Raw genomic sequence first — 24109 nt, 5'->3', positions numbered from 1 at the left:
GATTAGAATGACAGTTGTCAGAAAAAGTGACGACATAACTTTGTAGTAACGTCAAAGGAGTTATTTATATTGACACACGAAAAATCATTTGTATCTGGCGTGTTAATTTATTTTTTTATTACAATGCTTGAAACATAAATAAACATTTATTATATAAAATCAGCTTTAAAACTAAAAAAAAAACTAAATAAACCTAATTATTAACGACGTTCTTACAAGGTTACATCATTTTGCAAAAACGTTAGAAATAGGACAAATTGATCGAATAAAAAAAATATTCGTTTGATGTTGTTAATGAAAAAAGTATTAATTTCTCATTTTTTGGTGAACAATTATGTTAAACACACTATAGTAGGCTTGTTTTTCGTTTTTTATATCAATTTTCGGAAACAGAGTTTCATGAGTGCATGAAATAAATGATAAAATCGATTTGATCAGTGATCAGTAATTTCCCATCACTAATGAAATTAGTTTGACAGCTGTCATTCTAATCAGGCTATATTTTAAAGACTATATAGTGAAATATACATCCACAACTAGTCGCCGGTTATTCCAAATTTGCGGTTTTAAGTAAGCATCACTCTCCTTTTATTTCTGTAAAAAAAATACTTTTTTTATATCATATGCATATACACATGGTTATTTGTTGACATTAACTGTATTTCCCGTTTTTCTTTATTTTGTTTTTGTAAATTGATTATTATTTTCAACCTTTCGAAAAAAAAGAAAAAAAAATATTTGAGTGTAATTTTCTGTCTCGTAAGAAAATATAACATAATGCTTTGGTGACCAATGGAATGCAGTTGCAATTGAATTGTAAAAATCATAAATACGAGCAAACATTTATAATTCTCAAGATTTTTCGTTTTTTCCATTTCTGTTTACAGTTCTTGCTCACCCGTAGTAAGAATTTTTTTTTTTTGTGGAGCATTTTTGAGTAGCATAATCGAACGCGATTCCGGTAGTACGTCATACGAGCAGTTAGCGTGTATAATCTCTGGTTCGCAGTGTCTTTTCATTTCCTGTCTGAGCTTGCATCCATTTTGCAACGGAACAGACAGTATTGAAACGTTCGTCGGTCTGCCAGGCCTGGTGTTCGAAAGTAAAGGTGTTAGAATATTACCGATAAATCATGAGCTGGCAAGATTATGTCGATAAACAGTTGATGGCGTCGCGGTGTGTTACTAAAGCTGCTATAGCTGGACACGATGGGAATGTTTGGGCAAAATCGGATAATTTTGAAGTAAGTTGGTACATGTGTGTTAAAAATACTTTTTGACGTAGATTTACAATATTTTCATCAACGAGCTTAGTATATCTCTGACAAATGTTAATTTTTCGCTTCAACGAGTACAAAACCGGGCTGCAGTTTCGGGTGTTGTTTTAACTTGCCGGAATGTGCTGGTCCAATATACGATGGGTGCGGGTTATAAGATCAAGTAACAAGTTTCATCGCAATTTAGGTTTATACCGTGTTAGTGATTGATCATACGAGGTTTAGTTTAATTACACGAAGCACCTTTCTTCGGTTAATGTGACGCATAATCTTCACACATCTCGACAAGATGGCGACAAATGACGGCCGGCGAAAATTTGGTCCATCCTCCATTGCGCTCGTAATGAATTTTCCAACGCCAAAACCACCCGGAACTCAAGCTATCTAATCGTTCGTACGTGTCTTCTAAGTTTCTCCTCTTCTTGTATTCTCTTTATGTCATTTTTGTCGCGATTTTGTATTCGATAGAAAATGCTGTTTTTCGATCTCCGAATTGAGTTTATAGTGTAACGAATGTTAATGTTGTAATCATTTTAACCGAGGGTTCTTATGTTGTCAAGTAAAACTAGTCGTATACCAACCTCACCCCTTTTTGTGAAATGCAACTTGTATTAATTTAGCACTTGATGCGTGTTGCAGATTTTCACTTGCTCTCGCTTCTTCAAGCTCCTTGCAGTCAACTAGTTGTCTCGAAACGTATATAATTCTGTTTTATTTAGTATAGGTACCTTTCCAATCATATAATCTTTATTTACTTTCGTTCTTGTGAATTATTTTGATGAGTTATGCATGTTCTTAAATAAATTGCTGATGAGATGAGTGTCTGATTTCGAGCGACATTATTTAGGATTGTTATTGGCATTATCCGTGAAGATCCTTCCTACTTCGAGTGCCGACTAGGATAGCATAATATTGCGTTATTTTTAATCAAGTTTTCTACTTCATATTAAACCGAATTCAAAGGAATGGCATTTTGACAGATAATGGTGTTGATTTCTGTACCGTTTTTTTTATTGTACTGTTTATTTAAGGCTTACTTATTTAAAATGTTTTTTATTTGTCAAAACTTTAATTATGAAAGTGTGTATTTTTACAAATATAACACTGGACTTGATCATTCACTGCGTGTACATTGGCATCATGAGAAATATAAAAATAACACGCGAAGCTGTTATACTTATGTCAAAAATGTCTAATGATTTTTTTGACCGATTTCGATCAAACGGTTGTTTTTAATATAAATTATTCATACATACTCATGCTATTGTAGATGATAACACTAAACACAATGGATGAGATTTATGTTTATTGAAGACAGTGGAGGGATGAAAATAAAACAAATTGTTATTGTTTCGGTATCTGTAGGATTTTACTTCTCTTATAATCACGTGTTATGGTTACACTCGGTGTTGAAAGTTGATATTATAATTATATTCATACCACTGTACTTTAACTATATTCAAGACATCTAATTGAAGTAGTATTTTTAAATAATTCATACAAACCTTCATACATCTCTTGCACACACACCGATTAGTCCGATATTTGACAAACCTATTTTCAAATATTCGTTGAATTGTATAGAAATTTTAACAGTAATGGAAAACTTTTGTGAGAAGGGAATATAGAAGTCCAGGCTCTACAGGGCGGATGATACTGGTTTAGGCTAACACTCCTATTGCATCGTCTAGGCTGTGATAAATGGCGTATTTACTCTCCTGTTCTGAGAACTTTATAATATGGTACTTATCCGGCCCAAGCCACATATGCAGCCTCGGTATGGATACACCACCACCCGGACGGTGGGTTGGGCACCCTTGTGCTGCTCGGGGGGTTCCTTCCTTCGCTGCATATACGGGGGCTTGTCCGACTAAAGCGTCCGAAGCTCTCCCTATGCTTGCTGGAGTTCTTCCTATAGATGTCGTGACTAGAAATATAGTAATGAGAAGAGATTCATTTGAGTTTTCAATTGCGGCCGAGGTGAATTTTATCGAGCTGTATGAAACAATTCTAAGTAACTTTAATCGGTCCTGTGATGGCCAATGAAATCAACTGTATTTTCCCGTGCTTTTGCCCGGCTATAGGTAGTATCACGGTGGTAGGGTAATAATAATATTTGTTTAAACATTATATATACCAACTTATTTGTAATCCAAAGACGCTTTCTGTGAACTACTCTTGGATTGTGCCGGAGACGGGGTGTTAAACTGTCTGACAGGTGTCATGAGACCAACGCAACGTGGCACTGAACTTAATGACCCATAGTAAAAACTTTTAAAAATAGTTCGTTGGGATTGTTGATGTTTTCTTTCGAGCGCCGACCTTGGCTGGGACCGCTTATCTTCGAGTGGAAAACGTGTACTTTGTGTTGTCCTCCATCCATGAAAATTCTCGGTCTGTTAATGTAAAACCCTTTTGCACGTGAGTTTTTCTGGGTTAGTGTGTCGTTCGCACTTGTTGCCGAGGTTTCGGATCGCATTGCAGCATCCAACATTAGGGTTGATGTAATAATCTGTTTTAGATTTCGATTTCGATTCTATAGTAATATATGTTGTCACCTTTTACAACATATTACTTTACATTCTTTGAAACATGACTTATAGTTTAGGTGCAAATATAAAAAACTGTTTATCACGCGGGGGAAGCAACATATAAGATGTTCCGATCATATTTGTTTCTTTTTAAGATAGGAATCGAATGGTGTATTTACTTCTGTGAAATTACGAATTTTAATTTCTCAGTATTCTATGTCCAACCTCTTGTGAGAGGCAGATCACTGTGCGACGCCCCGATGTATCGATGTTTTGGTAGGCGGCGATGTTGCATCCATATCGGCGCACACGTCTAGCTCTCGTAAATTATATTGTTAAACTGTTTTGCCTTGTTTGAAGGAATCTGATATGGGTTTTGGTAACATTAAAACAATACTTCTGTTTCATTAATTTTATTTAAAAACCTATCTGCAATTTTCTGGAACATTTTATTTTATTAGTTGAGGAAAAGACACTCAAACGATTTTCAAATATCATTGTTCACTTAGCGTATCTCTTTGAGATTTTAGCTACTTATTTGACGAGATCAAATTAAAAACACCCGTTTCTCTTCTTACGTTTAAGACTGTTTTTTCTTTACTTCTCGCAAATATTGTAGTATACAATATCAAATTATTAATGTTTTAAAGATTCGATACTATTTGATGTAATGGATTATGTAAGGAAATATTTATATACCTACATGTTGTTCAAGGTTAGCCAGTTTTCTGGTGCCTAACTACTACTGTGGTACCACCCACAAACTATCGAATAAGGCATTTTTTCCACTCTGTTTCAAAATAGCGCAAAGCCGACAATTTTGCACGGGAAACTGAAACACACATCACATCACATCACGAGGTCGAGAGTTCGATGACCAACTAGTCGTCAGCTGAAAGTTTATTTAATGTACATAATTTAGTAAATTTAGAAAACATTTAAGTTTGTAAGTGAAAATTCTTGATGGAAATTCATTGTAATTTATTATATAAATAAAAGAAAAGTAATACAAAATATCCACAAATTTGGAATATCCAGTGACCGGTTTCATCGCTTTCCAGTCCAGAGACCATTCTCGAAGATGTCGCGAAAGCGATGAAACCGGTCACTGGATATTCCAAATTTGTGGATTAAAGTATCACTCGTCTTTTATTTATATAATAAATGATAATCGTATAATAACTATCCCGAATTATTAAAATTTTAATTCTTATGAAGTACAAGGATTCATGATTTTGAATGAGGGCAAAGCGGTGATCGTTATTTTGTTCATAATGTGTATGCATTTTATCTAAACTCATTCACTGATCGCTGGCACTGCCACTGCCCCCTGCCAACATGGGCGGAAGTATTTTTGCTTCGGAATGTTAATCTTAATGTTGCTGATTTATCGGGATTCTACAAGTATTTAAAAAGATATATTTTCTGCTTAACCCGTAAGCGAACAGCGGGTGGTTAATTCGTATTTATATAAATAATTTATTTCATAAAAAATGCCGTGCTCTACCGCTCCATAGTATAAACACGGAAGTCTCTAGTTCAATATAACTAGTATTTTTTATCAGTTAATTTATTTATTTATCAATTTGGAAGTTTAATATATGTGAATTCTGTGTCCTAGTTTGACAATGATAATAATCTTAGACTAATTGTAAATCATGTCCGATTTTTAAAAATGATGTGTGCAAAATTAAGTGCTCCTTATCTCGATACGATAATATCAATCCAAACTTTTGATTGAATTTCTTTATATAAACTAAAATAAGATTTTTTTTAAAGTAAACGGTAAATAAATATATTATGTACCTTGAATTAATACTGTTTTAACCCTTGTATCAATTTTTCATTAATTTGATTTACATATGAACTCTTCGGTTTTCCGTGTTGATATTATAATATGATACAGGCTCCGTAGCGCAGTTGAATAGACGACTGTGAAAGTAACGTCGCGCGTTCGACTCCCGCAAATGCGAGAAAATCCATGAAAGATTTTTTCCTCAATTGGTCTGGGTGTTATGGTATATATTTCATAACTTTCGTCCATATCCTTTCTTTCACATCCGCTGACATTAAGAGAGTTATTCCTTTATATATATATAAATATAAATAATATGTCGACAATATTTCTGTGGCTTGGGTCTAAAAGGGCCAATGTCGTAAATCACAACATTACATGAGAGTAATTTTACGGCTATGTTGTAATGTTAAAATAAACTATTTTAGCTGTTAGAAACTATTATCAATAAAAAAAATACTATCACATCTGTGAGTGTACACAATTGTTAAATACATATATTTTTTAACTGACATCAACCCTCTACAAAATGTTGTCAAGAAAAAAAACCAAATCCGACATTGTCCCTTTTAGACCCAGGACACAGATTTATTATGTTAAAAACGCCCCGAAAACTTACCATTTTCACATAATATGTAAAATACATACTTTAGTCAAGCAACATAATGTCTTAATCTTTTTTGGTTGTAAATCTATAAAATGTAATTTTCCTGTGTTATTCTTTCGTATTATCCATTTTCATATAATTTGCCAGAATAAAGCATCAAATAGCACAAATTATTGACCCTTTTGGGTGACTAGAAAAAAAAAACACCGAGCTTAGGTACATAATTAATTTATTCGAATAATTGTTTTTTTTTTTTATCACCGTTGAATCCTTTTAGAAACTAGACTTCGAAACATTCTAAATGTTCGAATTTCGTGTTTGCCTTTATAATAAAAATAAGTATATTATTTTTCCCGTTTTCTCGGACGTATTTTAAGATCGTCCTACTTAGCCGTTTCTTACGTAAATCGGTCACAACCTGGAAACGGTTATTTCGGTTTCTGCTACTCTGCTACTGAAACTTGTGTATTGATAACTTTACGAAAAAGACAGTTTTTAACCTATTAGAATTTAAAATCACATAGAAAAATACACTTTCATTTTTACTTTAGTAATCGAATGTGTATGTAATGTTGTAAAGTATAATTGCTTTAAATAAGATTCTAATTGTCATATTTTCACAAAAATGGGGCTATATAAATTATCCAACTATAATAATAATCTCTAGATCCAATTTCCCTATATATAAGGTTGGGGAATAAGTAATTTCATATTTTTCGCTTTACTTAAATGCTTTGTAAAAAGTGTTACCATCCGATTTTAGTCAAATATGCGCCCTCTGTTCGATAACTTGTTGCCAACGAGAATCCAACTTCATAATGCCCGTCTCGTAGAAACCCCTGTCCCTATTGGCAAAACACTCGGACAACCAATTTTCACAGACCTCTATTGAGGCCAAATTTTTACCCCCAAGCGCGTTGGCCATAGATAGGAACAGGTGGTAGTCACTCGGTTCCAGGTCCGGACTATAGGGTGGATGCCTAAGAACTTCCCATCCGAGCTTCTAGCACGTCATCAAAGATGTGTGCAGCCTGGCGTTGTACTGATGAAACAAGATTCCTCTCCTATTCACCAATGCTGGCCGCTTCTGTTCGATCGCCAGCTTCAAACGGTCGAGTTGTTTACAGAGAGGGTAGAATTGAGCGTTTGGCCATAGGGGAGTAGCTCATAGTAGAGTATTCCCTGTCAATCCCACCAAACACACAGCAACACCTTCCTGGCCGTCATCCAGGCTTGGCCTCGTTCTGGGCCGCTTCATTGGCTTTCGACCACGATCTCTGTCGCTTAACATTGTCGTAAGTGACCCAATTTTCATCACCATTCGCTTCAGAAATGGGTCGATTTTATTGCGATTCAGCAGCGATTCGAAGATAGAAATTCGGTCCATGAGGTTTTTTCTGCGTTAGCTCGTGTGACACCCAAACATCATGCTTCTTTTCAAAATCCAGCCTTCTGCAAATGGTTCAAAATTGCTTTATGATCGATATTCAGCTCTTGGGCGATGCCACGACTGCTAACATGACGGTCTATCTCGATTTTCCATGATTTTATCGACGTTTTCGACGACAGGCCTACCAGAGCGTGGTGCTTCATTCACCTCCACTGTTGCTGTTGTGCAGCACAAACCGAAAGGGTATCGGCCCCGTATACTTCTCTTTTTTTTTGGTCGCTTTCGAGGCGTTTTTCCCTTTCAGGTAGTTATATTGCAAAATATGGAAAATTTCTTCCTTGAAGACCTCCACAATGTAACCTGCTTTACAGAAGAGCCAATTAAAGTTTTTTTTTCTAATTAATAAAAAATACAATATTTTACATTTTTACTAAGATTATGTAAGAATCACGCCAATAATAGGTAAGTATGATATTTTTTACTAATTACAACAACAAAAAACTTAAATTGGCTGTTCTGCAAATTTGGCTACATGTTACTTAGTAAGTTTTGCCTTTCCACCATCGATATAGATTAAATAAAATGTACTAAAATCAGTTATGTGTGAACTTTGAGCACTTTCTGCCGCTAGTGGCAACATCTTTACCAGTGTAGGTAATAACGGGACGTTCACCCGCGGCTGAGTGACCTTGGGTTCCATTTGAATGAAGTTTGCCATTACTGACCCCCAGGTACATTTGTATAAGGCATGCATTCGAGCTAAGTCGACGTTATCTACACATGACACGGAAGTGACATAAGATTAATTTATCTCCGCCTTGAAACTAAAGGAAAACAAGTAAGATTATGTGAAGGTTTAGAATACCTTATTATTTTGTCCATGTCCAGACGGATCAAGAGCACAATTATGTGCGAAATAGAACCAAAACCCTGCACGAGTGTTTTCAACTCGATGGCTACTCGGGTAAAAATCCCGAAATGGGAGTGGGAACAAGTTTCGTAGTGAAGTATGGTAGGGTCGAAGTGAAAAACAGTAGAAATACGTTTATCCGAACTCCAGTCATCCGGATTGCTAAATATCCGGATCGTTATTAGGAAATAAAAAAAAGATCATATAATAACAAATAAAAAAGTGCTCGCTGCTTGTAAGCGAGTTTCTTAGTCATTATTTAGTAGCAATTAACTTTGCTGGACATGTTCTAGTAAGTTTTTAATGTGATTCCGATTCCCTGTATTATTTCAAAAGCAATAAAAAGTGGTATTATAGTAAATTTTGCGTTTTCTTTTAAAAGTATTGTCTTAATTTCATGGTTAATCCAATAATCCGGATTTCTGCATATCCGTATAACGTCTGGCACTCGTTAATCCGGATAATGTAAGTTTTACTGTAGTTATTTTGAAGGTAGTTTTTTTTAGTAATTCATTGTCCCTGGACTGAAGAAGCATAAAATGCCGTTTACACGTGGACAATATAATATCGGTTTGTCCCAGGACTCTACCATTGATGATGTTCATAAAAAATGTTCCGAGATATCGCCATCGAGGTAGACGGGAAGGCTATATCCGCGGAACGATGATAACCCCCACCACCGCGCGCAGCCGCCAGCGGTCGCATTGTCCTCGTACAAACACGCATGGACAGGACCTCGTGACGGTAGCGATTTGCTCGACGTTAATGTGTCGCTCCCGCGTATTTTTCTACCAATAATGGAGGCCAATAAAATTTAAAATCATTTTTTAAATTTAGTTTGTTCTTTAACAATTCCAGTACATCTTGGTGTAAAATAAAAAGTATTCTTCGAGAACTCACTCGTAGTAAACTTCGTTGTGTATTCATTTCCGCAGCGCTCTCGTGTGAACTGCGGCCGATTTTTCGTATTGTCGCAGCGTTTTGTCCCGCGGGGTCGAGGCTGTTCGCGGAGTTGGGACATGACAGTATTGTCATATCTATAGTATCGTTCACATGTATATAAAATCTGTGTTTTTTAACGTGAGCTCCCATGTAAACAAAGAAAATGGCCGAAGTTCACGTGATCGAATAGGGCCTAGTTTTTCAATCGAAACTATTAATATCTCTCGCACTCCTTTTTAAAAAAATATAGAATATTTTTTAATAAATCTATATATATATGAAAATGAATCGCCGTGTTGTCTCGCAAAAACTCGAAAATGGCTTAACAGATTTACGTGCAGTTTTTTACAAAATTTTCTAATTTATGTACTCAAGGTTTACAAACAATAACATCTTCAATATATTGAGTAGAAAAACGTAAGAAGCAAAAATGTGTTTTTTTTTTCAAAAATTTTGGAAAATGATGTTTTTTTGTAAATTAAAAAAGTTTGTATTTTAACGTTTATAAACATCAATTATTTTTTATGGATACTGAATTGATTAATTTCTTAACAATTTCTTAATTTCTAAATGTTAACATATTTTTAATAGATAATTAGAAATTTTAATCGACATTCGAAATATTTTTGAAAAACAGATAAAACGGACACAGAATGCATTACTGCCGGTAAGTAGCGTAGAGTTTGACATTTGCAAAAAGAATTCTTTAATTGAAAAATTATTATTTCATGTTTTGGAATTGAACCACAAACAAGTACCAAAGTACCTACTTATGTAGTTTTGGAATTCAATTAAAGCAAGTACTTAGGTACCTACATATCAATGAAAAGTATTTTGTCCTTTTATCCGAAAAGTTTTTGCACGTTTTCACGATACAGCCCCTTTTTTATTATTATTAATTTATTTATTTATTGACGGACTTATACAGCCCATTCCAACAATGGTAAGCATATTTTCTTTTATTAAAAACATGTACATATGAAATAAAATACAACGAAATAAAATCAAAGCTTGGACAAAAAAAAAAAATCCACCTCAAGACAAGATCTGGTCTATCTTAGTTCTTTCTTTTCTTTTGGTTTCGAATTAAATGTCAAGGTTACGTCGAAACACGGCCAACGGTTAAAAAAAATACTAAATTCGCGTTGGGCCCGTGCCCATGGTTAAGTGCCATAATTTTAGAGGGCTCAGGGTAAATCACAGTTTTTGCACACTTTTACGACACAATCAGGCACTTTTCTTTTAATTTATTTTGGTTTCGAATTAAATGTCAAGGTCGCGTCAAAAACTGGCTGGTGGTTTAAGAATGACCAAATACGCGTCGGTCATGAGTTGAGTGTCATAATTTTAGAACGCTCAGGAGAAAAGTGGTCTGACTTTTATTCATCAACACGTATTCCCGTATTTTCTTCATGGATTATGGCACTAGAGCAGTGATTTTTGCACAATTTTGATTTAAGGTCAACGAGGCCTCTTATAATCACATGAGGAGATAGAACGAAAAACTTACCCATATTACGAATTTATAAATAGATAAAAAAAAACATAATAAATAACGTGTGTCCTTATTTACGAAATAACGTTTGCTGAACCTGCTTATAGCAGGCAAGTCAACGTTCGGGATTAAAAATAATTTTGAGTTTTGTAATTCGACCATAAACAAGTACCTAAGTTCCTACTTAAATTCAATATTTGAATATCAATAGCTTTTAGTTTTGGAATTCAATCATAAACAAGTACCTAAGTACCTTATTTTCAATGAAAAGTCTTTTTCCCTTAGTTCGAATAGTTTTTGCACGCTTTCACGACAGAATCAAACATTTTCCTTTTCATTTTAAGACAAATATTAAATTATATTTTTACTGCAATATACAAAAAAGAAATACAAGAGTTTCAAATAATTTAACTTGCGAACAACCTAGAACTAACAGAACAAAAAACGGTTTTGTATATGCAGCAATGAAGTTCTACAATGCACTTTCTAATGACCTCAAAAATTTACAAAACATATACGTACTTAAAAAACACCCGAACAAAACAGTTCTTACAGCCCGTGTTAGTGATACGTAATGTTGAATTATCGACTTTTTATTAAAACTATTGTATCACAATAAATTATATACCCACAGACCAGCACTTTGGCCGATTGGGAATATTTCGTACAAAAAATATGTAATGTAATGAAATATGTAAAGTTAAAACGATGTATTTTGTCATTTTCGTAATTTATTTTGGTGTCGAATTAACTGTCAAGCTCACATCAAAACACGACTGGCGATTAAATAATGACTAAATTCGCTTTGGGCATGAGTTGAGTGTCATAATTTTAGAAGGCTCAGTGTAAAATGCTGTCTGACTTTTCTTCATCAAAATGAATTTTCTCATATTTTCTCCATATATTGTGGCCCTCGAGTTGTGATTTTTGCACGATTTTGACTTGAGCACGATGAGGCCTTTTAGCCAATCATACGTGGAGATAAAACAAAAAACAAACACTTATTACAAATATATATAAATAGCTTAAAAAATTAAAAAATAAAAAACATGTGTAATTAATTACGAAAAAAACGTTTGTTCAACCAGCTAATAGCAGGCAAGCTAACGTTCGGGCAGGACAACGTCTGTCGAGTCCGCTTGTAATATATAAAAGAAGAAAGAATATTAAATTACCTATTGATTTAAGTTAGTAGGTATACGTACAATGCGTAATGTTATAGACAATTTAATATACCAGGCCAAAACAGAGATTGGATAGATTCTGATGGGTGAGTAAATAATGAAGGCATATTATTGTGATGTCAGTTTCGTGGTGTATTGGTCAGCGTGTTTGCTTACCATGCAAGAGGTCTCGGGTTCGATTCCCGACATGAAACATTTATTAAAAATATGGTTTTACCCTAGAATATTTCAAAGTCCCCGTAAGACTGACCATCTTACCTTCATGTAATAAATATGATTGAGATGCGCTCCGATTGGTGTACCTGTGTAGTGCTTTATACACTATTAGGTGCAGAAATGAAATAATTATTATGATTATTGTGGTTAGTCAGTGTTCGGGTGATAAAAAATACAGTTCTATATGTAAAATTTAATCACATTTTTTGTAAAGAAGATACATTTATCTAAATGTTCGTTAATTTGTCCCTACATAAGCAATATAAAATGGCAAGTCTAATACAACAACATCACTCTGCTTCTGCTGAGGACAAAATTCTTATTTTTAATGAAAACTTGTACTGATAAAACCTATCAATATATTATTCATCACTTTTTTTGACACGACTTTGTCTTATCAGATGATTGCATGCATGACTGTCGTTAAAAACGTTAATTACCGTAAAATGCAAAAGTATAGTAAGTACTTGAAGCTTCATAAAAATATTCGAAAATTTAAAATGCCGGTATATTTTTTCTTGATACGCCAAAGATGCCGCGTTCTACATTAAATCGGGTGAATAAAATAACTGGTGGTCATATGTTAACCATATTTTGTGAAGAGGAAATAGTATTCTTTTCAAAAAGGAAGTCTTTGAATAATATGTAAATGTTCAGATATAAAAATAAAGTGATCTTTTTGTACGGAGAAATAAAAGTTGCTGAAATCGGCTAGTTCCTTATTTTTCTAGAAATGGGCTGGATACGCTTTATTGATACTATTTATTTTTCGAGTGAAATACAATTCCTAGCGATGATGTTTTTCTTTTTTCATAAATACTGTTAGTATAAAACATTAATATCGATAATAAAATATAATAGTTAGCTGTGCATATTCGCTTATATCGATCATTCGCCTTTCGATAGAAGCCCCGGGTTAAATTCCTGGGATGGTCAACATGAAATAAATATTTAAAAGGTCGTATCACCCTGTAACATTTTATCATTATTAAACTAGCACCTGCAGCGTAAGACCGATCGCCTGACTTAATAGTAAATGGTTGCGATTAGCTGCATTTATTTTATCTTACAGCGCCTTACGTTCCATCAGGTGCGGTTAAGGCTATGAAGATGTGTTTTTTTAATACGTTCAAAATCAACATTTTGTCACTGATTTTTAATTGCAAATGTATGTGTAGAAAAGATGCATAAATACACAAAAAAAAATTAAGCGGTATGGCGTTCTATCCTCCCTGCCTACTCTTTTGTAAAAACATTAGGACAATATCCTAAATTTGTTTTTAGAGCCTTATGTTGTAATAGTAGGTATTCGTAGTCATTATTGAATATTGATATTTTTTAATAAACATAAAAATAGGTGTGCAGTTATTGTAAAACAATGTGAAAAAATAATGTTTATTGATTATTTAAAAATATCAGTTTTTATAATTTGATTTATATTTAGTCATTAGAATAAATTTCATTTCGATATGACGTACTTAGCTTAAACTGTAAAACTGACCCATGAGTTGCAGGTGTTAATTTTACAGACCGTCTAGACAAAGATGGCCGACGTCTAGCATGTCCTCGGCTCGTGATGTGCACGCGGGCGGAGATCCAGTCTCGTTGAACAGATAGTAGCCCTGAAGACTGATCACCTTACCTTCATGTAATAGATGACCGAAATACGCTGCATTTGGTGTTCCATTACAGTGACCTATGCACCACCGGATGCGAATAGTGGGGGTTATGATCATCGTACTATGATGATGATTAGAATTTTCTTATATTACAAGTTTTTTTGCGTTTTTTACACGCGTTGGGTACTCTACAATATAGTCCAGAAGGGTTTTAATAAACATGTACCTACTTAAGTGTTGTAATTTACTTATATAAAAGGCAAAAATACTTGCATCCTGTAAATAAAAGTAATAATTTCAATAAAAATTATCGTATCAAGTTTAGTGCAAAGTCCGTGAGTAAATTTAGTAGTTTTCTAAAAAAATATCGAGAATTAAAAATAATTTGCCTAAAAATGTTTTACACGCTATTGGATTACAGTATTGAGTTGGGATGGTTTTTAAAAATATTTTATATAAGTAACTTTGCTTTTCCACCTTAGCGATCTTTTTTGGACGACTGGCGATCCTTTGATTATTGTATTTACTTTTTTCCGGTTTTCATATTGAAGTCACTTTTAAAAATTTTGTTTTGGCACGTCGTCGTTTTTTCAGGCTACATCGATAATTTCTGATTTTCGTTTGTTTTTATACTTGCAGATAGAATTTGTTTCAATATTAAAAAATAGCAATTTCAAAATAATCATCATCCATCCACTTATCCGCACCCAATCGTGCATCGGACACTGCATTGTTACAACAAATGTGTAGCCAATATCGACCATTAGTTTTCTGAATCTACTATGACGAGTCATACCCTTCATGTGCCAGTCCAAGGCTGTAAAATTAAAACTACCCTTTAAATAAAGGTTTAATGTCAACCATGTCGGGATTCGAACCCGAAAAAATATGTTTTGTACTAGTACAAATAATCAATCGTCTATGAATTTATTTAGTTATCTTCAATTACGATTAGGTATATTTCTTCCATAGGTGTGCCAGTTCAATGTAGCATGAAATATGGTTGATAAATTATTTACTCTAAAAAATAAAACCTTACCTACTAACTTTTTAAAACATTTCTATTATATTCTTCTTATTACCTTTCCTCTCCCCGACGGAGGTTGGAAATCATCGCGGCAATTCTCACTTTGTTGGCAGTTGCCCTGAAAAAGGACTGGGTGCTGCGAGGGAACCAGTCACCCGAGTTCTTTAGCCAAGAGATGCGCCTTCTACCTGCACTGCATCTTCCTTCAATCCTTCCCTGTAGAATGACTTTTAAAATGTTATATTTTTCGCCTCTTCTTACTTCATTTGTCTTCGTCATCGTTTCGGACTTGGTCCACCCGGGCAGGAGATTTTTAATATCCTCCGAAGCACCACATTTCAATAAGGAATTTCAGCCCTACGGGAAATTTGATGGAATAAATGTTTTCCTGCACGCGGTAAAAATTGGAGCGTTAAATTGCAATGCAATGTTTCCTAAAAATGAACGAAAAAAAAACATTTTGAACGATGTCACTGGTTCATATGAATCAACCAATGATAAGAAAGTTACGGAAGATTTCCAGTTTGCTTGCCGTCAATTGACCAATGGCAGAACTGATCGAGAATAAGCGGAAGAAAACCTCTGACGTCACACGCGGAGTTATTTCAGAAACACGAAATTTAAAAAAAATCATAGCGCTGATAATACGATATGTAAAAATTGTAAAATAAATGTTTGGCCTAAGCCATTAAGACTAATCTATTTTTAAAAAAAACCACTGAACTTCCTTAATTCATTCGATGTTTTCTTTTTTAAATTTATTTACCGACTAAGGGTAAAAATTCTGCAAAAAGGAATCGAGGGGATATTAGTCGGCCTCTTGGTGTACGTACGATCCGCCTTGTGCAATAATATTGAACCGTGCGAATTTTTTTGATTATCTGAAGTGGGTCAGTCAGCAAGTACATGGACAACAGAAATTACACATTAAACCAAAGGTTGCGTTTCGGGGAACAAACTAAATAAATGTATTTAAAAACAAAAAAGTCTTTTGAATCTTTGGCTGTAGTGCACCAGCTCTACTGCCCTAGTTGAGGAGCCTTTTTTTTCGTTAGTCCTCTTTCAATAGCAATAATAACCTCCAATTTACGATGCGTCACCTCAAGAGCGCTTTATTATTTGCATATCTTTTCCGTCACTTGTACATCGTTACTCTTTAGAATTTTCTGTAGCTAGCACCACTATTACACGACCAATATAACGATGAACACATTATTATAACAACTTACAAATGGTTTTTGTATTTTCCCCAGGTTTCAAAAGACGAACTGGCAAAACTCGTACAAGGATTCGACAAACAGGAATTATTGACTAGTGGCGGAGTAACACTCGCTGGTCAGCGGTACATCTACCTTAGCGGCACAGACCGAGTGGTCAGAGCGAAATTCGGCAAAATCGGAGTCCATTGCATGAAAACACAGCAAGGTAAGTCCTCGTTTATTTATACATCTAAAGGTCAACTCTCATTTACGTACTTAGCGTTCAATATGTCGAGCAGGACAGGATAGTAAACTCATATTACCGAACACGCTTGTTTGCGCTTCAATGTTAATTAATTTAGTGTTCGTACACCATATTATTTAGTGTTCATATCATTAACACGTAGTATTCATAGTAACTAATTCCTCGTCGTACTTCTATTCCAGCTGTCGTAGTATCACTTTATGAAGAACCAATTCAGCCACAACAGGCAGCGTCTGTGGTGGAGAAACTAGGAGATTACTTAATTACCTGTGGATACTAGAGGTAAAGACTGTCACCGGTACACTGTATATTTATACCCGTAAGTCGCCTCGATGGCATTGTCTCATATCAGTTTATTTTTTTCAGACGCGAGCCGTGATCTGAGGACTACTACGTTAAGATTACTTTAATTGTTTTTTAAATAAGTAATTACTTTTGTATATTGTATAAAATGGCACGGACCACTCTGCCGCCGCGCGTGGACTTATATTATACAGATCGTATGACATGCACGATGATTTCCCGTATTGGACCGTACTCGCCTCTCTAATGCTAATGCTGTTATACTGTTGTATGGGGGCGCGCGCGCGGTGGCTGGGGCGAGGAACCCGTGCCGGAACGATAAATCAAATATATACAGCGAGCATATTGTGTACGCGCTTTCCAGCAGAAATTTTTGATACTGAGAGTATGTCTAAAAATTAGGATTTTTAACGAAAAATCTCTAGTCCCGTCATAAGCCTCGACTCCTCTCGCCGCGGGCTGCTGGCGGTAGCGCCCCTTGCTCCTGCCATAACCCGCCGCTGACGTCACGCGACATATACATATATATTATAATACTAGATAATATGGAACGGAAGCTGTCGATTAGTGTACGAGCCCAATTGCTATTTGATATTTTATTTGCCACATTTATTTTCTATACCTAAATGACTAATAAACCGCTCGATGAATTTACTTCCGGTTCTTAAACTAAAGCTTGCGTAAATAAATTAAAGGTGTATATTGTTCTGTTTATGAAATAATATCATGACTTGATATTAAAATATAGCTTTGTAAATTGTTTCTTATACCTACTACTATGCGAAGGAATACTGTGTCTATCTGATGATATAAAATAAATTTGTATTATAAATTGTATGAGTTTTGATTGGCGATTACCTCCCGTCCTTACTTTTACTAATACCGAGTCATAGACTCCAAACAAAATGTACTTTAAACTCAGGTCAAATCTGTAATTTTACACTATTTTTTAAAAAAGTAATTTGGTTTTACCGATTTTTCAAATACCCAATAAATTAAAAACTCTGCAAGCGAAAAGTATTGTTTTTATTCCAGCAACCCCCTACAGCACACTTAATATTATGACGGGTTTATCAATCTAACACCTGTGCCTACAATATTTTCACTAGGGTAGGGATGCATCAACATACTAGGTATTGGCCCATTTCACACGTATCTTCCAAATCCGCACGGCGGCACGGTTTAATTAGGGTGGATTGGCGTTTATATATTATTTTGTATTTATTTTTTTTTTAAAACAGCGGCTACTCGGAAAATCCTGTAAAAGTAAATATAGTCATTGCGGTTTGCCTAGCATTGAATATAAAAAAAATATACGCAATAAATATCAATCCACCCAATGTTATTTTGTTGTATCGCGTGGATTTTATCCATGGTGTGAAATGGGCTATTATGTAGATGTAATTAACCTACCCACTGCTACGAGTGAGTTTTTATATTGGTAAGCTGCGTAAATTATAATAAAATGTCCATAGCGGTAGTACGAAACATCAAAAGAGAGCTATTTTATATTAATATTACAACAGAGATGAAGAACATTTTAGATAAGGTAATATAGAAGTCTAGGCATCTACAGGGCTTATGACCTGTCAATGGCTGGTTTAAGTGGCCACTTTACACACTGTAACATTCACCATTCTGCTCATTTTGAACAGCTATATTCCTTCAATTCTTTCATCTGTCTGTAACTTCAAAAATGTCAACAGATGAAAGAATTAAAGGAATATAAATGTTCAAATGTGGGCAGAATGGTGAATGTTACACGGTGTGTAAAGTGGCCACTTAAACCAGCCATTGACAGGTCGTAAGCCCTGTAGATGCCTAGACTTTTATATTACCTTCTCTAAAATGTTTTTCATCTCTGTAGTAATACGAGTATGTTAATATTAACAGCTTCCTAGGGAGTTGAATCTAGTACTTGTCTACAAAAATTTGGACAAACTCAAAATATTGATGTCTATTTTATATTTGATAAATAATCCATTACAAATGGCGCTAGCGGCTAATGGTTTCAGTTAAAATATTTTGTAATTTAACACAAATATTTGACTAACAAAAAAATGCATTAAAAAAAGACGTAATTGCAAAAAAACTGGAACCCGTGAGGACCCAAACCTTAACCCTAGTTACTAGAAAGCAAACGATTCATCCACATGGCTATTTTATGTACTAACTTAGTCGTCGAAAAAGTTATTTATAAAATTGTATTATTCATTAGTGTACTGATACGTTTTTTCTTACTTGCGACTATTGTAACTTGTCTTGAAATAAAACCCCATTTCTTAGTGAATAATGGTAAAAACTCAATTATTTGAAAGTACTCCTCACCGAGTACGACAGTTCAAGCAAAACATAAATAATTGCATTTTTAGAATCATTCTTTCATAGATTTTTATACCACTTTAACAATTTATACGAAACAATGTAAGTTATACTCCTTATGATTCTTTGTAAATATTTACTCAAAGCCATTCACTATAAACCCATCCGTTTCCATTATAACGTTTTTATCATAACAGGAGCGTAGAATCATATTTGAATGCATCGGACTGTGTCTAATAATTCCCCCACTATGCCTCACTTTCGCCGCGCGCATTCGTGATGCCGCCGAGTAATGTTGCACGGTGGGAAAAATATAATTATAACACAAATGTAAGGTTAAAAAAAAGCAATCTGTTAATTTCTCTAAAATTTTATTGTGCACGCGGAAATATTGATTGACACAACAGAGTAGATAAGTAAAGGGTCATTTAATAAGAGTAATTAAATTAATGAACTTCAAACTTAAAATATATAACAAATTTTATTTTTACATAAAACGGATATTTTTATATCATGTTAAATAATATTTGTAGTTTTAAATATAATGTCGGTCCACGATATGTTTAATCCGAGATCCAATTTTCATTAGTTCTCTCACTAGATGAGCAAAGTAGGGTAAAAAAATTTACTACCCTGGCAACACTAACGAAATGTTCATTTTGTTTCTTCGACAATCTGACAGATGGAAAAATAATTCAATTTTTAAGTAATGCATTTGTTACATACACATTAATTTGCTAATTACACATGAAATGTGATTGCATCCTGTTTCTTTAAGAAACTAGCAGTATTTCTACACTTTAAAAGGACACAACATGGCATAGTTGAATTCAAATCAGAAGTTGCGTACTGAGCGACGTCTACAAAGAAACTAATAGGTCAACTCAATTATGAGTAGTTTAGTCGCCTTCTGTTTAATGTGCGTATGCGGTTTCTGGACTATTCTTAATTCTATGCTCTAAACATTATTGTTAAAGTTCAAATAGGTTCTGAACCTGAACCTATAATAGAACTGTCATCGTCTGTATAAAAACCTTTGAAAATTCATGCATATTTTATTTTTGTTTTTATCGAATCTTTGTTTTTCAAATCAAAGGATTTATACTGATATTAAGGATTGATATTTCAACTAGTAATATTATTTATTTTAGAACAAATTCACTCACAGAAGTAAAGAAAAGAACATCTATTTTGTTTTTAATTTTGACACGCTACTAAATTATTTTTTTTAATATGTCGTCTTTCTCTTACCGATCATTGTGGTTTCGGATGTGACAGGGTTTACCACACGCTGAATGGTCCCATTCCAAAAGAAAATAGATGACGCTTTTGAAATTTTTAACATTTAAACGAAACAACCTTAGTTTTTCGGCCTTAGATATTATTTATATTGCGCGGAGTTGAATAACGAGAGCTGTGACTCAAAAAATTATTCATTTAAAAAGCTAACTTAATAAAATCTAGATAGGTGTGAATTCGTCGCTGAAGAGTTTTCTGTTTTCGTATAAAATAAATATAAATGTAGATATCCATAAACGGAATCCTACACGCCGGGATCTTTAACATGTATGAGATCTCCAATCGACCTATATTTTCTTTATCCTCAAATGGGGGGATTGTTGTACCTCCATTCAAACAATGATCGGGATACGGTGCGTTAATGCAGTGACTTATGCACCAATAGGTAGCGGATAATGGAATTATGATAAATGTATGGAACTATGAGGTAATGAATATGTAGTTTGTTTCATTAAAATCTGAGGATAAAGGAAAAAAAATATTTCGCACGCGCTAAATGCACCTAGGTTATTTGTAGAGTGTGGCGTATGGAATTGCAGTTAGCAGTTATTGCTACTAAAATCCAACGCAAGAAGTGAGAACTGAACGTACTACGTCCAAGAACAATTGGATATTATCACTCGAGAGAAATATCGGATTTATCATACTGTACAAGTACACGTAAAGGATTTTTCAAAGACTTATAGTGTTTACAAAAGTCCTGATAATAAATAATTTAATTCATAAATTTCGTTTACAATATTTACTGTCAGAAAAGCTATTTTATTCGGTTGGTATTGAATTAAATCATATCAATCCACCTAACAGTACACCACGAACCATGCATTTATTTTAATGTTTGTAATGCCATTTATAGAAATTAAAACAACCCTTGTTTTTGTCTATGCTTTTTCCCCCTTTCTCGCTAACCTTGAAGCCTGAAGTATAATTAGTAAAATGGGGCGACATTTGAATCGTAAGGTGACTTTGACCAGCAAATATACCGACCATATTTTTCTCAATAACTTGGAAACCTTTGACAATTAACTGTTTTTTCCATATGGTAAAACCAAATACGCTTTAAAAGCAAATATTATATTTAAAGTAAGATTCCAAGAAATTAGTAGCGGAACCGTGAAGCTGGTTTTTTTTAAATTCTGTGAGAGACTAAAGTATTCGTTTTTAAAATATTTATTTAATAATAAAAGTAATTTTGTGTATCCATTATTACGATATATTATTATTATTGTATACATATTTTTATATATTATATTTAGGTATAAAAAATCAGAGGTTACTCTGATGTAAAAATCCTGCAAAAGGAAATCGAGTGGAGATTAGTCGGCATCTTGGTGTACTGGTGTATCTTCGATTGTCTATAAAGAAAAACCGATATTTGTGTACAAAAATGAGTATATTTGCATAAAGATTTAAAGTATCTTCGTCGGTAACCTATAATTGAATATGTTTAGAAAAAAAAATGTATGCATATTCTGCTTTTCATACAGAAAACTCAATTTTACTTTGTAAGTAAAATTGAAGCTAAATGTTAACTACCCATTATAATCGGGGCCCAGGTTAGTATGGTTACCCGCGAGTTTAGTCACCAACATGGAACAAAATCGATTTCAGCCATGAAACTGGTAGAGTACAAAACTTCTATGGAAGCAGGACGACAGCATATATTGTACCAAAGCTATTTAATAAGCTTCCTGCCGAGGTAAAGAACTTTACCAGTTTGCAGCAAGCAAAGAAGCAAACGATTGAAGGATTTCCTCATCAAGAATCAAAATTTCAAGGTGTAAAGTGTTTATCCCATCCAAATACGAGTATATTTGTGCTGTTTAATTTTTACAGTGGTTTTTGTGTTTATTTGATATTTTGTGATAATTTACTACTTAAATAAGAAAAAAGTGTATTAGAAACTTAGTATTATATGTATATACTCTAAGATTAGAAACGTGCCGATAAACTTTTATTTATTATTAGTTTGGCGCGATCTAGATTTTGTTTACTTTTGTACATTAATAATTATATACAGGTGTCCGATGGCAATTTTTACATTCTAAAGATTTATAGTAAATAAAATAACTTAAATAAAATAAAAGTTTATTGAATATCTTTATTTTAAATTGAAGTACAAAAATGTGTTTTTTTTAAAAAAATAACGTGTTCTAAATGACGTTCTCTAAATGACGCACTCTTCCCATCTGAGCCGCATATTTTCAAACACACGCTGGCAGAGATTGCCTGAAATATTGGCGATTTCGGGTAAAATATTTTCTTTAGTTGCGCAATTGTGAAGGTTGGTTCCGGTACACGAAATTTTTGAGGTAACCCCATAAAAAAAGGTCACATGGACTCAGATCAGGCGATCTTGCTGGCCAGGGTATGTCACCAAAGCGAGAAATGATTTTTCTTGGGAATAATTATCTCACGGCATTCAAAGACGGTTGTGCGGTATGCGCAGTAGCACCATCTTGTTGAAACTGTGTTTCTGTTAGCAAAAGAGTTGTTTCAAAGTTTTTCTCTAAAAAAACTGTTTATCATCTCACAATATCTTCCGGTATTTACAGTTACGGTGAGACCTCTATGATTTTCGAAAAAATACGGCCCAATGATTTCACTGCCCGAAATAGCACACCAAACAGTCATTTTTTTGCTGTGCAATGGTTCCTCGTGCATTTCTTTCGTATTTTCCTTACTCCAGTAACGACATTTTTGTTTCTCAATGTCAATGATGAGGTTATGTAACCTCCCAAACTGAAAAGTGCTTCAACACTGAAAAAAATGTTTTTTAGTCGTGTTTCCGTAGAAAAAGTCGAAAAAGAAGACAGAACATCCTCTTGGCATAAGTTATTCTCGCCTGATAGTCATTTTCATTTAATCTTTGGATTATCTGTATTTTGTAAGGATGGAACTTGAGCTTTTTTCATTATTTCATGCAATGTTGATCTGGCAATCCCTAAAGCCGACGATCGCGCTCTTAGTGATATTCGTGGATTTTGCTCAATTGGACGCACTCGTTGGATGTTTTCTTCAGTCGATACAGAAGGAACTGGGTCTTGGCGACGAGCTGGTTCGGCCGATCCTGAAGTTCTAAATCTTGCTATCTAATATCGAATCAAGCTTTTTGAAGACGCATCGCGTATTCGTGGAATATTGTAACGATTACAGAACTTGCGCTGCGCCGTAATGAGCGAAAAATTGATTGTTAAATATGCTTCGATCGCAAACGCACGATACTCTCCTGACCAACGCTTCATTGGGACCAGAGATAATGTAGAACTATTACTAGTTCAGATCTGCCACTTAGTACTACGGCGCCGTAACAACTATTTGACGTTTAGGTATAATAACACATTCCTATTGGTCAAATTTTGTATTTACGCTATTTCACGTTGGCGCTTATATCCATCGAAAAAAAAATCCGCGGGAAATTCAAAACTTTCCCTAAAAGTTTTTACAGCTCATAGCTTGATCATGAGTAATAGTTAAAAATCAGAAGTATTCACTTTTTTTCCAAATTGTTACTTTTACCACGGATTTTTAATTATTACTACTGATCAAACTACAAGTTTATATTATGAAGGAATTAAAGCTTCTCTATCATTAATGATTCTGCATTTCGAAAATAATGAGTTTTGGGAATTGATTGCCAACCCATAAAATTTAATAAAAAATCTTAGTTTCCTTTTTTGTGATTTAAAAGTGAATTCACCACATTTAACAACAAACTTTTATAAAGCA

General features: G+C 34.1%; 1 protein-coding gene across 1 annotated transcript; it reads left to right on the top strand.

Annotated features, from left to right (window-relative positions):
• Window positions 1–1059: 1059 nt before the first annotated feature.
• On the top strand, window positions 1060–17776 carry chic (profilin chickadee). The gene is made up of 4 exons (XM_088228619.1): window positions 1060–1243; window positions 16246–16417; window positions 16639–16738; window positions 16823–17776. Exons 1-3 carry the CDS (start codon window positions 1133–1135, stop codon window positions 16734–16736), a joined length of 381 nt encoding a protein of 126 aa, XP_088084745.1. The 5' UTR covers window positions 1060–1132; the 3' UTR covers window positions 16737–16738; window positions 16823–17776.
• The last annotated feature ends 6333 nt before the right edge of the window (window positions 17777–24109 follow it).

This window comes from Micrasema longulum, unplaced genomic scaffold, assembly GCF_059751315.1.
Source record: "Micrasema longulum isolate JH-2025_06_02 unplaced genomic scaffold, ASM5975131v1 h1tg000597l, whole genome shotgun sequence".
NCBI lineage: Eukaryota > Metazoa > Arthropoda > Insecta > Trichoptera > Brachycentridae > Micrasema > Micrasema longulum.
The sequence above is the reverse complement of the archived record's forward strand: the minus strand, read 5'-3'. Positions and strand labels throughout refer to the sequence as shown.

What these genes read in the sequence shown, in the direction of transcription:
- chic (XM_088228619.1), top strand. Translation starts at nt 1,133, where the DNA reads ATGAGCTGGCAAGATTATGTCGATAAACAGTTGATGGCGTCGCGGTGT. An exon ending in CAAAATCGGATAATTTTGAA is followed by an intron (nt 1,244 to 16,245) that starts GTAAGTTGGTAC and finishes TATTTTCCCCAG; the next exon opens with GTTTCAAAAGACGAACTGGC. An exon ending in TTGCATGAAAACACAGCAAG is followed by an intron (nt 16,418 to 16,638) that starts GTAAGTCCTCGT and finishes CTTCTATTCCAG; the next exon opens with CTGTCGTAGTATCACTTTAT.